General features: G+C 53.6%; 1 protein-coding gene across 1 annotated transcript; it reads left to right on the top strand.

Moving 5' to 3' along the window:
- The first annotated feature begins 1750 nt into the window (after positions 1 to 1750).
- Positions 1751 to 12588, top strand: LRIF1 (ligand dependent nuclear receptor interacting factor 1). Its single transcript, XM_032710368.1, is given in 10 exon segments — positions 1751 to 1891; positions 7465 to 7696; positions 7698 to 7739; positions 7741 to 8638; positions 8641 to 8909; positions 9932 to 9988; positions 9990 to 10116; positions 11273 to 11359; positions 11392 to 11658; positions 11661 to 12588. Coding segments are annotated over 10 exon segments (2100 nt in total). The 5' UTR covers positions 1751 to 1859; the 3' UTR covers positions 11750 to 12588.
- Positions 12589 to 13095: the final 507 nt, after the last annotated feature.

The following is a 13095-nucleotide window of genomic DNA, read 5'->3' as shown; positions in this document are numbered from 1 at the left end:
AAGAGTATGGCGTAATAAACACTTGAAGAAAAGCACCAAGATCAGTGTTTACAAAGCCATAGTGTTGTCTACTCTCCTATACGGCTCCGAATCATGGGTCATCTACCGCCACCACCTGCGTCTCCTAGAACGCTTCCATCAACGCTGCCTCCGTACAATCCTCAACATCCGCTGGTCAGATTATGTGACCAATACATCAGTACTAGAGCAAGCAGCTGTCACAAGTATTGAGGCCATGTTACTGAGAACACAGCTGTGCTGGGCAGGGCACGTCTCAAGGATGAAGGACCACCGCCTCCCTAAGATCCTGCTCTATGGTGAACTTGCCACTGGCTGCCGCATGAGAGGAGCCCCGAAGAAAAGATACAAGGACTCCCTGAAACAACATCTCAGCCTTGGCCATATTGATCACCATAACTGGTCTACTCTGGCCTCAAATCGGGAGGCCTGGAGACACACCATCTATAACGCAGCTGTCTCCTTCGAGAACACACGCAGGCTCACTCTCGAGGAAAAAAAGGCAACGCAGAAAGAACCGTGTCTTGCAGATTACACCATCTAAGGAGTCTTTCTGCTGTGCCTTTTGCAATCGGATATGTCTATCATGCATTGGCCTCATAAGCCACCAGCGTGCCTGTAGCAAATGTGGATAGTGCCTTCCCAAATCTTCGTTCGCGAAGCCCAGCCATGAAAATGAAAAAATTATTTTACTTTATTGATGATTAAAAATTATAATTGTATATTATTGATATATAAAGGATAATTATAAAATTATTGCAATTATTATTATACCCTAACCCGGTACTCCAGGCTGTCATTCCCGCTATCCCAGGCTGTCATTCCCGCTATCCCAGGCTGTCATTCCCACTATCCCACGCTGTCATTCCCGCTATCCTGGCTGTCATTCCCACTATCCCACGCTGTCATTCCCGCTATCCTGGCTGTCATTCCCACTATCCCAGGCTGTCATTCCCGCTATCCCAGGCTGTCATTCCCGCTATCCTGGCTGTCATTCCTGGCAGTGCCGCTGGAGGAGCCATTTCCCGGCCGTTGCCCAGAAGGCGCGGGCCAGGCCGGTAACCCCGGTACCCCCAGGTGTCATTCCCACTATCCCGGCTGTCATTCCCACTATCCCAGGTGTCATTCCCGCTATCCCAGGTGTCATTCCCGTGGTTGCCGCTGGAGGAGCCGTTTCCCCTCAGAGCCCTGGAAGGTGCAGGGTGCGCCAGGCCGACGCCTCCGGTATTCCTAGTATTCCTGCTATCCCAGGTGTAATTCCTACTATCCCAGGCTGTCATTCCTGGCAGTGCCGCTGGAGGAGCCGTTTCCCGGCCGTTGCCCGAAAGGCGTGGGGCGGGCCGGTACCCCCGGTATTCCCTCTATCCCAGGTGTCATTCCCGGTACCCCAGGCTGTCATTCCCGGTACCCCAGGCTGTCATTTCCACTATCCCAGGCTGTCATTCCCGCTATTCCAGGCTGTCATTTCCACTATCCCAGGCTGTCATTCCCGGTACCCCCAGGCTGTCATTCCCGCTATCCCAGGTGTCATTCCCGCTATCCCAGGTGTCATTCCCGCTATCCCAGGCTGTCATTCCCGCTATCCCGGGTGTCATTCCCGGCAGTGCCGCTGGAGGAGCCGTTTCCCGGCCGTTGTCCAGAAGGCGCGGGGCGGGCTGGGCCGGTATCCCCGGTACCCCCGGTATTCCCGCTGTCCCAGGTGTCATTCCCGCTGTCCCAGGCTGTCATTCCCGCTATCCCAGGCTGTCATTCCCGGCAGTGCCGCTGGAGGAGCCGTTTCCCCTCACGGCCCCGGAAGGCGCGGGGCGGGCCGGGCCGGCGGAAGCGACGCGGGCGGGGCCATGTCCGGGAGCGCCGAGCGGCGGCCGCAGTTGTGAGTGACGGGAATGGGAACGGGAGCGGGACCGGGACACTACCCCACAGGGACGGGATGGGAACGGGAACGGGACACCCCCACAGGGACGGGACCGGGACACGACCCCACAGGGACCGGGATTGGGAACGGGAACGGGACACCCCCACAGGGACGGGACTGGGACACGACCCCACAGGGACGGGATGGGAACGGGAACGGGACACGACCCCACAGGGATCGGGATTGGGAACGGGAACGGGACACGAACCCCGCAGGACCGGGATTGGAACGGGAACGAGACACCCCCGCAGGGACCCCGGGGAGGGCCGGGCTGGGGGCGTCGTCCTGCCCGTCCCTGCCTGGACTTTGCCTGCTCGTCCCATCTCATCCCTTTCTTTCCTGTCCCTTCTCTTCCATCCCCATCTATTGTCATTCCTTCCCATCCCTCTCTTTCCTTTTCCCTTCCCTTCCCTTCCCTTCCCTTCTCCTTCCCTTCCCTTCCCTTCCTTCCCTTCCCTTCCCTTCCCTTCCCTTCCCTTCCCTTCCCTTCCCAAACCTTCCCTTCCCTTCCCAAACCTTCCCTTCCCTTCCCAAACCTTCCCAAACCTTCCCTTCCCAAACCTTCCCTTCCCTTTCATTTTTTCCCCTCTCTTTCACTTTCCTTTTCCCTCCTCGGCCCTGTTCCGGTCCCGGTGCCCCCCAGCCGTTCCCGGGGCCATTCCCGGGGCCGTTCCCGGTTCGGGTCCGTTGTTCCCGTTGTTCGTTTGGACCCGTCGAGGGGATGTAAGAGATGCGAGAGAGAGGGATTGAACCTTCCACGCTTTAAAACCATGGAATCCTTGAGGCTGGAAAAGCCCTCTGGGACCATCGAGTCCAACCACCCCCAGCCCTGCCAAGGCCACCCCTGCCCGTGTCCCCAGGGGCCACATCCACAGGGATTTTAAATCCCCCCGGGGGTGGGGACTCCAACCCCCCCTGGGCAGCCCCTTCCCGTGCTTTACAGCCCTTTCCAGGCAGGAATTTCCCCAATATCCAACCTGACCCTCCCTGGCTCAGCCTGAGGCCGTTCCCTCTCCTCCTGTCCCTTGTTCCCTGGGAGCAGAGCCCGAACGCCCCCTGGCTCCCCCCTCCTGTCAGGGAATTCCAGAGGGAGAAGGTCCCCCCTGATCCTCCTTTTCCCAGGCTGAGCCCCCCCAGCTCCCTCAGGGCTTCTCCAGCCCCTTCCCAGCTCCCTTCCCAGCCCTGGACTCTCCAGGGACCCCTTTGGCACCAGCTGCTCGTTCCCATATCCCACATCCCAATCCTGGGTTATCCCAGCCCCGCCCGTGCCAAGGGCATTCCCAGCGCTCCAGGCCCACATTCCCAGCTCCAGGCCCACATTCCCAGCTCCAGCAGGGCCGGCTCAGGGGGGTCGGTGGCTCGGCCCTGCTTTGGCTCCCAATGGGTTTCCCTGTCCCTGGAATTCTCCAGGAGGTGTTTGGGGTGAGTTTGGGGCTGCCCTGGGATGGCCTTGGATTCTCCCGAGGGTTTTGTGGCTGGAGCAGGATCTGCCCATGGATTGAGCCCAGGGAACCTTTCCTGGCACATCCTGGAATTCTCTGCTCCCAGGGAATATCCCACAGAGCTGGAGGAGTCTCCAGACACGATTATTGTTGAACACAAAGCGCTTTTTGTGCCATTGTTGGAAGCTTCTGGATTAGGAGAAAACCTCAGGGCATTGGGGAATTCTGGTCAGGACTCCTGTGGATTCAACATCCACATCCCGATTTCCTTTGGATAATAATAATATTAACAATTATTAGTAGTTATAACAGTAATTATAGTAATTATACATAAAATAACCACAATATTAATTATAGTATTATTAGTGATAATTATTAATAATTTAAAATTGTTTTATTCATTATTAATTAATAATTATTTTGTTACAATATTGAACTAATATGTGGAATGGATACAGCTATATAAAATAAATATATAAATAAATATAATATAAGTATATAGTTACATTATTATTATTATTATTATTATTACTACTACAATATTCAGCCATCCATGGATTGGATACACTTTTATAAATAATTAGATACAAACTCCAATCCACTAATTCCACTTTGTCCCTGGGGGTGCTTTTCCAATTTACAATAAATGTTATTTGCCTCTTCCTGGATCCAACTGGTCCCAGTCAAATAAACCCTGGTGGTTCCTCTGGAGTGGCTCAAATTCCTGATAATTATTCCCGTCCATGGAAGGCGAAAAGTTGGGTCTGAACCAACATCTGGCAGGGAGAGAAGGGGCCTGTTTTTCCAGGAGGGATCATTTGATCTGGCGACTCTGCATGAAAATTGCAATTTGTGCCAGGTTGTCTCTTTAATCGGATTTATTTTTGGTGACACAGCCGTGATTTCTCTGGAATTTCACATCCTGGTGGGTTGGATTTGGTGATTGAAATTATTCAGGGTAAATCAATGTTCTTATTTCCTGGAAATATCCCAAAAATGTTTGTTAATGAACCACGAGGGACAGAAAATGGAAGTTTAAATGCTCAGTATTTTGTGTTCATGCTGCTTTAGTGAGAGGGATGAACAACAGGAGGAGTTTAGGCAATAAAATGGGTGAAACAGAAATTCTGTGGAGCTGAGGGAGGGGAAGGAAGATGAAGAGGAGAAAGAAAACTCCAGGAATGTTGGGAAACATTCTGAAGGACAACTTGGCATAAAACAGAATTCCTGTTATTATTTTTGTCTTAGGAAAAGGAATTAACTTGATCTTAAACCCAATGGATTCGATCTGATAATCCCCCTAAAAAGGGGATCCAAGTGGAATTTTTTTCAACTCTGCTGAAGGGATTCTAAAGATCCATTAATTCAGATTAAGGGATTCTTAAAGATCCATTAATTCAGATTGACAGTGGCCTGAAAACTGGAGTAAAATAACTTTTACTCTCCTCTTCATCACTCAAAAAGTGGGTGAAAATGGTGAAAATGCCTTATTTTTATTGTGGTAACGTGAAACCTGGTGATTGCTTTGTGTTTCCTGGGAAAGCCTTTCTGGTGTGAGGTTGTTACAACAAAACATTTTCCGTTTAAATGCCCCAAAAATGTTGGCAATGGTCCTTTCCCTTCCTCTTCTGGAGAGGTTATGAGTGGGAATTCCACTCCTCAGGATCTCAGGGAACATTTCCCTCCCTTCTCTCTTGTGTTTTGGGGTTTTTTGTGGTTCTCCATGCCTGAGGTCCGAGCACAAACCCCGTGATTTCCCAGACAGTTACTGTTCTGGGCTTTCTCTCTCTTTTCCATGGACACACAAAAGCTCAGAGTTTCCTTCTGCAGTGCTGGGGCTCATCAAACCCCCCAAAACTCCCCAATCCCTGTTTGTGGCGCAGTCAGTCCAGTTTTTGGAGCCTGTTGGAGGTGAAGTGGCTCCGGGTGGGGCCCGTGGGGAGCGCTGGGATCCCGCTGAAGATCCTGCCCTGGAAATGCTGCTCTGCTCCTCCCTCCCTGCTTTCCTCACTGCCCCTCTGATCTCCCCCTCCCTCCTGCCCACAGTTAGAGGTGTCCCCTTGCCTTGACAGGTGGAGGAAGGAGGTTTTCCTGCCCCTTGGTGCCCCTTTGCAGTCCTAGGTAGTTGGGGTGGAGGTAAGTGCCTCTTTGCTCTTTACCAGACCAGCAGGTTCCCTGGGACTCTGCTGGAAAATCCCTCCGGGATTATCAGGGTGTTGATCCTCACTGATGGAGGGGGAGTCGAGGCTGTGGATAGTGGGGTTGTAAAGGAATTCCTGGGAGATCCAGAGCACAGGACACAAAGTGCTGCCCAGGAGCTGCTGATCTTGCTGACGTTCATTGTCAGCTGTGCTGGGAGGTTCCAAGTGCTCCCCACACTGGGATTTCTGCCTGCTCTGTGTCTGAGCCAAACTCCTGTTGTCAGTGCTGCTCCTTCTCACCTCTCACTTCTGAGTCCAGAACATCCAGGTCCATTTTCTTCTCCCAACTTCCCCCAGAACCACAGGATCTGCTGCCCCTTCTTTAAGTTTTTGGAGGGTGAAAGACAGATCCGATCCTTCATGGAAGAGTCTCCTTTCTCACACATTGTGCCCCAGAAATGAGGCTCTGGACCAAAATATTGGGGTGTGGGGGTTATTCCAAGGTCACAGGGAGGGAGGATCTGGTTGGACAGACAGTGGGGGTGTTTGGTCACCCCATGGGACCCCCGGGCTGCAGCAGGAGCTGTCCAGCCTTGAGATTGAACATCCCTGACACTTGGTGGGAAAAGGCAAAGCCTTGACTGACTCCTGGAGCAGATCCAGCAGTGGGACACGGCATGGAGACCTCCCAGGCACTGTTCCAAGCCCAAAGGACAGGGGAAAAAGCCATTCTAGAGCTCCCTGCCAGGGAGGCAAGAACCAGCCCTGGTGTACCCGGGTGGGGCCGGGACTGATCCCAAATCCGTGTTTCTCCATTGGTGTGGGAACTTCCTGTGGGGTGGAGCTGATGCCCTTGGTGACTCCAGGTGGGGTTGGCAGCTCTGCCCTTTAAATTCCTTCTGGATCTATCAGGACCAGGAAACCAGCTCCCAGTCCTTTGGTCCCTTCTCTCCCGACAAGGGCAATCTCTGTCAGCTCACAGTGCTCTGGGTGTGGGATTGTCCTCCCGAGAGTCCAGGAGGTCCTGAGGAGGTCCTGCATTCGGGAAAACCCCTTGGGGTGGGAAAGGTTCTCTGTCTTGCCATGGACTTCAAAATCCTGGCATTTGAAGCAGTCCCACCTTGACCCAGGTTCTGACAAGACTCTCTTGGTTTGAGTCCCTTCACCTCTACAAAATCTCTGTTTCCTCTCCCGGTGTCCCTGGTGCTGTTTCCATGTCTTTCTCCTCATTTTTGAAGCCTTTTCCTTCCCAGATTGAGCCTCCGTCCTCAAAAATGTTCAAAACCTGGTGGAATTTGAAGGTTTTCCATCTCTTTGAGGATGAATCACCTTTGATTTCTGTGTTTCAAGGATGACACCGCGGGTGTGGGAGTTGGTCACCTCTACTCTGTCCCACAAAGTAAACGTGGTCCTGCTTCTGAATTCCTGGGTTTTTTTGTGTGTGCCTGAAGTAATTTCTGCTGTCCATCTTGGCCATGCAACTAATCTGCCTTGTGGTTTCCTGGAGCTTTCCTGCAATTCCTGTTCCCAGCACCGCGAGGGGGATATGAACAGTAACAGGGAGACGGGAGAGGAGGCGAACGGTTTCGTGTTCAGAGTATTCCTTGTGAGGGGAAGAGGAGGATAACGTTGAGGTGTTTCCTTGGGCCTTTTCAGATATTTTTAAGCTGAAAAAGATGCCATTTCTGGCTGCTGGGGGGGGCAGGAATTGGGCAGTGTCTCCAGCCAGTCTGTGGTGGTGGAGATGCAAACCCGGAATGTTCTGTGGGCAGGGCAGGAGGAAGCTCCTGAAGCTCCTGAGGCTCCTGAAGCTCCCAAAGCTCAGCTCTGTCTGGTTCCTGGGGTGGCCCTGGGGGTGCAGGTCCCTGCTGCGCTGAGGTTGAAGTGTCTGTGCTGTGTTCACTCACCCTGCCTCTCGTTTCTCTCTCTCTCCCCTCTCTTTGTCAAGCATCGCAGGCTGCATGTACCGAGTCCTTCAGACCACGGGACCAGATGGAAAAAACCTCCTGAAATTGCTCCCCATTTCCAAACCTTCGGGAAGCTTTGTGCCGCTAGTTCAGGCTCCAGCCATGCCAAATAGCCCTGCAGGGAACATCTCCACCCCTGTCCATCTTACCTTTAAGACCCAGCTCGGCAGTTCTGCTGCACCTTCATCCGTTAAGATCTTCCAGTCTCCTAATCCCGGGGAAGATCATTCTTACGAGGACGTTAGAGAAGCAGGAGGGGTGTCAGGGCAGATTCTGAGAAGGAGGGCTTGGTTCCCGGTGCCAGTGTGCAGGGCAGGGGCTCTGTGCAGGACGTGGCCGTGCCCGGCTCCTCACCCCAGAGCGGCACAGCCTACATGGTGGTCAACAGAAACCCCCTCCCAGCACAGAACCCCGGCAAGCCCCTGGTGCTGCCCTCCGGCCACCACCTGCAGATCCCGGCTGATGCCGAGGTGAAGTCTGTCCCGGCGTCCCTGCTGCCCCCGGCCATCCAGCAGAAGATCCTGGCGGCCGCAGCCACCTCTGCGTCCGACGGCTCCAAGATGCCGACGGTGATTTACGTGTCCCCTGTGAACACCGTGAGGACCCCCCAGGCCCTCTCCAAACGGATGCAGGCCTTGTGCCCCCAGAGCAGCCCCGAGGCTCCCAGAACCCTGCTGTTGGCAGCAGCCCCAGAGGGGGCCGTGTGCTGGCCCGGCCGAGGGGGCCGCCGGCGCCACCAGGCCCCCATGAAGTGGATCGTGCAGGAGGCCACTCCGGTCACCCCGTGCCTCATCCCCGTGAAATCCTCCAACAACGTGGCTTCCAAGATCCTGAAAACCCTGTCGGACACCAAGAACGTGGGAGTGAGCTCTGCCAGCGTCCTGCCCCTCTGCCCCAGCGGGCCCGGGGCCGGCCAGACCAAACTGACGCCGCTGAAGGACAATGCCCTGGTCATGTACAACGGGAAGGTCTATCTGCTGGCCAAGAGGGGCTCTGACATCCTGGCAGCTCAGGCTGAGAGACAAACCCCCTCCTCTCCTGAGCCCTCACTCAGAAAGGAGACGCCCCAGCGCGTGGACTCCTCTGCTGTCAACCAGATCACCAGCAAAGTGGTCAACCTGGTGCTGTCCAAGAACAAAGGGGTGCTGCTGGCCCAGACGACCCAAACCCACGGGCAAGACCTCCAACATTCCTCCCCAACGACTCCAGAGCCGCCCCCGCGGCCCCAGTGCTGGCCGGTGCTGCCCAGCAGGATCCTGGGGCCATCCAGGGCCATCCCTGGCCCTGCTCCACACCCATGGGAGACACCCCAGGCCCGGCTGGGGGGCACAGGGCACCGTGGCAGGGACAGTACCCCGGCCCAGGGCAGCGGGGGCTGTGTCACCCCAGTGGGAGAGGAACAGGCTCCAGTGCAGACTGGCCCAAGGTAATTTTAATTAACTACCAATGAAACACCCCCTCTCTTCTCTGGGGGGGTTTGTGACAAAATGGCCCTTGAGGAGTTCTGGATCTCTGTCCCCAGGGTCCCTGGCCTGAGTTGGTTCTGGTCCTAATGGTCTTTGTTTCCCCTGAGGTTGAACTGTGCAAGTGAGAATGCAGGAAAGGAGAGGAAGGGGTCCAGCAAGATGGTGTTCCCCTCCTGGATAATTGCGGGAACTGGAGCTCCAGGGAGGCTGGTGGTGGCTGGAGCTCTCCAGGTGGATCCACACCCTTCCCAGCACAGCTTTGGGCTGCAGGTGGGTGTGAGGTGGAGAAGGAGAAGTTTGCAGCTTCCCATGGAAAACGAGCTGGACAGCAAGTTTGTGCTCGTGGCAGGGCTCAGGCAGGGCACAGGCAGGTCCAGCTCCTTCCTCCCATGACCACCATCCTTTTTGGCTTGTTCCTCACCTGAGAATGGTTGAAATCCAGTTTATTTCTGCATTTCTTTCACCTCAGGGAGGAACAGCTGAGCCAAAGGTGCTGCTTTCAGCTTCTACATTTGCCAAGCCATGGGTTGTAAAGAGCAGGCACTGCCTGCTCCTCCCTCCTCCTCCCTGGCACTTGGAAGGTGTAGAACAGGGAATTCTGTTGCTCCTCTGTTTCTGTGCTTGCTGGTTGGACTGGATGCCTTCTGATGCTCCATGATGGAGTTCCTTGTTTTGGGGGGGGGGTAAATGGATTTTAAGTAATTAATGAGTATTAGACCCATGCTAATGAGTATAATTACCAAAATGATTCCTGTGCTAAAGAGGCTCTTGGAGGGGGGCAGACAAAGCCAATGTTCTCCTCTCCTTCCATCACCTCTTTCCCATATTCTGTATTTATCTATTTTTTGGAGAGAAGGAGAGAGCGGAGACGGACTGATGGTTCTCTCACTGCTTCTGTGTTTCAGATCCGGGGGAACATGTCCCTGGGAGAGCTGAAACACAACCCCCCAAGCAGCCCCACTGAAGCATACTTGGAATTAAGGAAAAATTGGGGCTCACCAAGGAGGAGAGAGTTTACCTGAGGAGAATCCCACTGATTCCAGATCCTGGGAGAATCCAGAGGAAAGGGCTGTTCCAGTGACAGCCTGGAAAGGAGAAGTGATTCCTGCAGCTCATCCTCCCTGGATGGAATAGGGAACTGCCTGCAGAATGTGTTCCAGAGAAAAGGTACCTGGATCTTTTCGGGCTAAAAACCCTTGGGAAGGCATTGCCAGGGCAGGGCTGGGGGTTGTTGGGAGCCTCCCACCCCTGGATTCCCAGGAATCTGGGACAATGGTTCCTAGGACTTGTTTTTGGGTTTCTCTGAGCACCACCTGAGGATCTTTGTGCTCATTTTCGGGCTCCACCGGAGGGAATTTGGGCAACAGGTTTGGGGGAAGTTGCCTCACTGGTGGTGGCTGGACAATGCCAGGGATGGTCCTGGTGGGAACTGGGGCCTCTGTGTCCTGGTTTGTGTTTAACCTTGTTTTGTCCAGCAGTGCAGGGGGGACAAGCAGAGGATGGAGGTAATTTTGTGATTAACTCGTTTTATAATTAATTTAAAAATCGTATCAGTTTAGTTTGAGATCAGCCAAGTGCCATTATCTCAGGCTGTGGGTTATTAGAACTAAATTAGAACTAATTTATTAAATTAATTCACTCGTGGACCTGCCCAGCCTTCAGAGCTACAAATCCTTATAAACTTGTTCCTTTGTCACTGGGAGAACTTGGCTGGATGTTCCTGGAAGGGGACTTCCTCTTAATGCGTGGGAAGGGTTTTCCATCCAGAGTTCAGCCAGTGTCCTGCATTTCCTTTTGTGGTACCCTGCCCACCCAACCAAAGCTTCTCTCAGGTTTGCTCATTCTGTGCTAAAATGAGCAGATTTAAAGCTGCTCTTAATTAACCCATCTCGGGAGTGTCCAAGGCCACTTGTCGCAACCTGGGATAGTGGAGGTGTCCCTGCCCATGGCACGGGCGTGTAACTGGATGGGCTTTAAGGTGTCTCCCAACCCATCCTGTTCCATATTCTGTGATTAAATAATGGGAGATCCGAGAGGAATTTCCCCTGTCATGGCACTCCTGGGGTTGAGCTTTTTTGCAAATTTAAACATGGAGAATTCTGGTACATTTGGAATTTCCCATCAGATCGGAAGTTTTTGTCTTGCTCTTGTGTCAAGAACTTGAGCAGCCACAGGGGATGAAGGGCATGACCCAGCCCAGGCGGGTGTGCAGTGCCCTTCCCCTTCTAGGAGGGAATTGAGTGGTCTGGAATTTTTAACCGGAATCTTTGCCAAAAAGCACGAAACAGAAACGTGTCCCTTTTCTCTGTTCCTGCCCGTGCAGATATCGCGGATCCGGAGGAGGATCTGACCAGGAAAGGAAAATCAGATCCTCCCCCGTCAGACAGCAGGAATGAGAGGGAAACTCCTCCGATCCTGAGGGAAAGAAGTGGAGAACAAGATAATCCACAAGCCCAAGTTCAGAAACCACCAATGCACTTCCCAGGAGCGTTTCACCCCCTCCAGCCTCCCCGGAGCCGAGCATTCCCACGGGATCCTCCAGAGCTTCCCAAAGGAGGGACTCGGAGCCAGGGACACCCCCGGCGGGCAGCGCTGGCACGGACTTGGAGATCCCAGAGCTGGTGGCTCCCGGAGGGGCTCCCTCCCTTCTGGAAGGTTCCTTCCGGGACGACGCTTTCCCGGCGGCTCCCCCAGACCTGGACGAGACGATCCGGACGAGAAGATCAAGCGGCTGAAGCAGCTCCTGCGGGAGAGGGAGGCGGCGCTGGAGGAGATGAGGAGGGAGATGCAGCAGAGCTGAGACTCCCCTGGGCCCCATTCCTCTGCCAGGGAGAAACCCCCGATGGAATAAGCAGCCTCATGAATTCCAGGCTGTGGGTGTGTTTGGAATTCCGTGTGGAATGCCGGGAATGGGAGACTTGGAGCGTCTGATCCCGCCCTGGGACATGGCCCAGCACGGGCAGCAGAGTTTCCATTGCACAGGGCCAGGTTTGGGGCTGGCAAAGGAATTTTGCAATCCCAGGGCCTGGTGCAGGCTGGGAAGCCCCTGGGAAATTGTGGATGTGCTTTGGGTTGTTCTCCTCAAATGCATGAGAACTTTTTTGGTGAATCCCTGAGAACTTTTTTGTGAACCCTTAAGAACTTTTTCAGTGAATCCCTGGGAACTCATTTTGTGAATCCCTGAGAACAATTGTCAGGCAGAAGGCTGTGAGCGCTCCGTGGGTTACTGGATGTATTTAAGGGATGTGGGAATGGGACTGTCAGGCAGTGACAGTGCAGCTATTTATACAAACCCTGGAGAAGGAGCCCTGGCTCTCCCTGTGGTTCCTGTGAGCCTTTATAAGGCCTTGGCCAGCTGTGCAATGTGGGGCTTTGCCCAGTTGGGAGGGTGAGCTGTGGGTTTTTTAACCAGAACTCTGTCAATAATAATTTCTTCAGCCCCAGGTGGTGTCTGTAACATCCCTGGTGGTGTCTCTGGATTTGTTGATCCTGGACGTGGCTTGTGCCACCCCCGCTGATGGTCCCTTGGTGTGTGGGGTGGGATGACTTTGGACCCCCACCCTCTGTTGTCCGTGTCTTTGGCTCCTGCAGCTCCTCCCTCTCTTTGACAACAATTAAGAACTTTTTATTTTTTCCCAGCAGAATTTGTCCCTGTTTTTTTTTCCCCTTTGTCCATTTCTGGTTTATGTTGAACACCAACCCCTGCTGGTTCCTCTCCCTGCCAGGTTGTTGGTCACCGGGTTTGTGTTTTGTTCTTGTTCTTGTTTTCTGTGTTTTAATCCAATTTTCACCTGCAGGTTTTCATTTATTGCCCACAGGGTGTTGGTGGAGGGTGTTGCTGTGGAGGTGGGTCCTGGAGAGCTCTGCCAGCCCCATCTTCCCTGATTTTTGTGAGTCTTGACAGCGGGAAAAACTCCAGTGGATTTAGAGAGGGAAGGAAAAGGAAGTCCCTGCTCTGAAGAATCCCAGGTTTGGGTTGGAAGGGACCTTGAAGATCATTTCAAGGTGGGCAGGGACACCTTCCACTGGACCAGACTGAGGTCCAGCCTGGCCTTGGACACTTCCAGGGATGGGAGAGCTTGGATAGAAAAGCAGGCACAGAGTGGAGGGTGAGGGAGGAAGGTGAGTGATGGAAACAAACCCTTG

The sequence above is a fragment of the Chiroxiphia lanceolata genome, chromosome 25 (assembly GCF_009829145.1).
Source record: "Chiroxiphia lanceolata isolate bChiLan1 chromosome 25, bChiLan1.pri, whole genome shotgun sequence".
NCBI lineage: Eukaryota > Metazoa > Chordata > Aves > Passeriformes > Pipridae > Chiroxiphia > Chiroxiphia lanceolata.
This window is presented reverse-complemented; position numbering and strand designations above follow the sequence as displayed.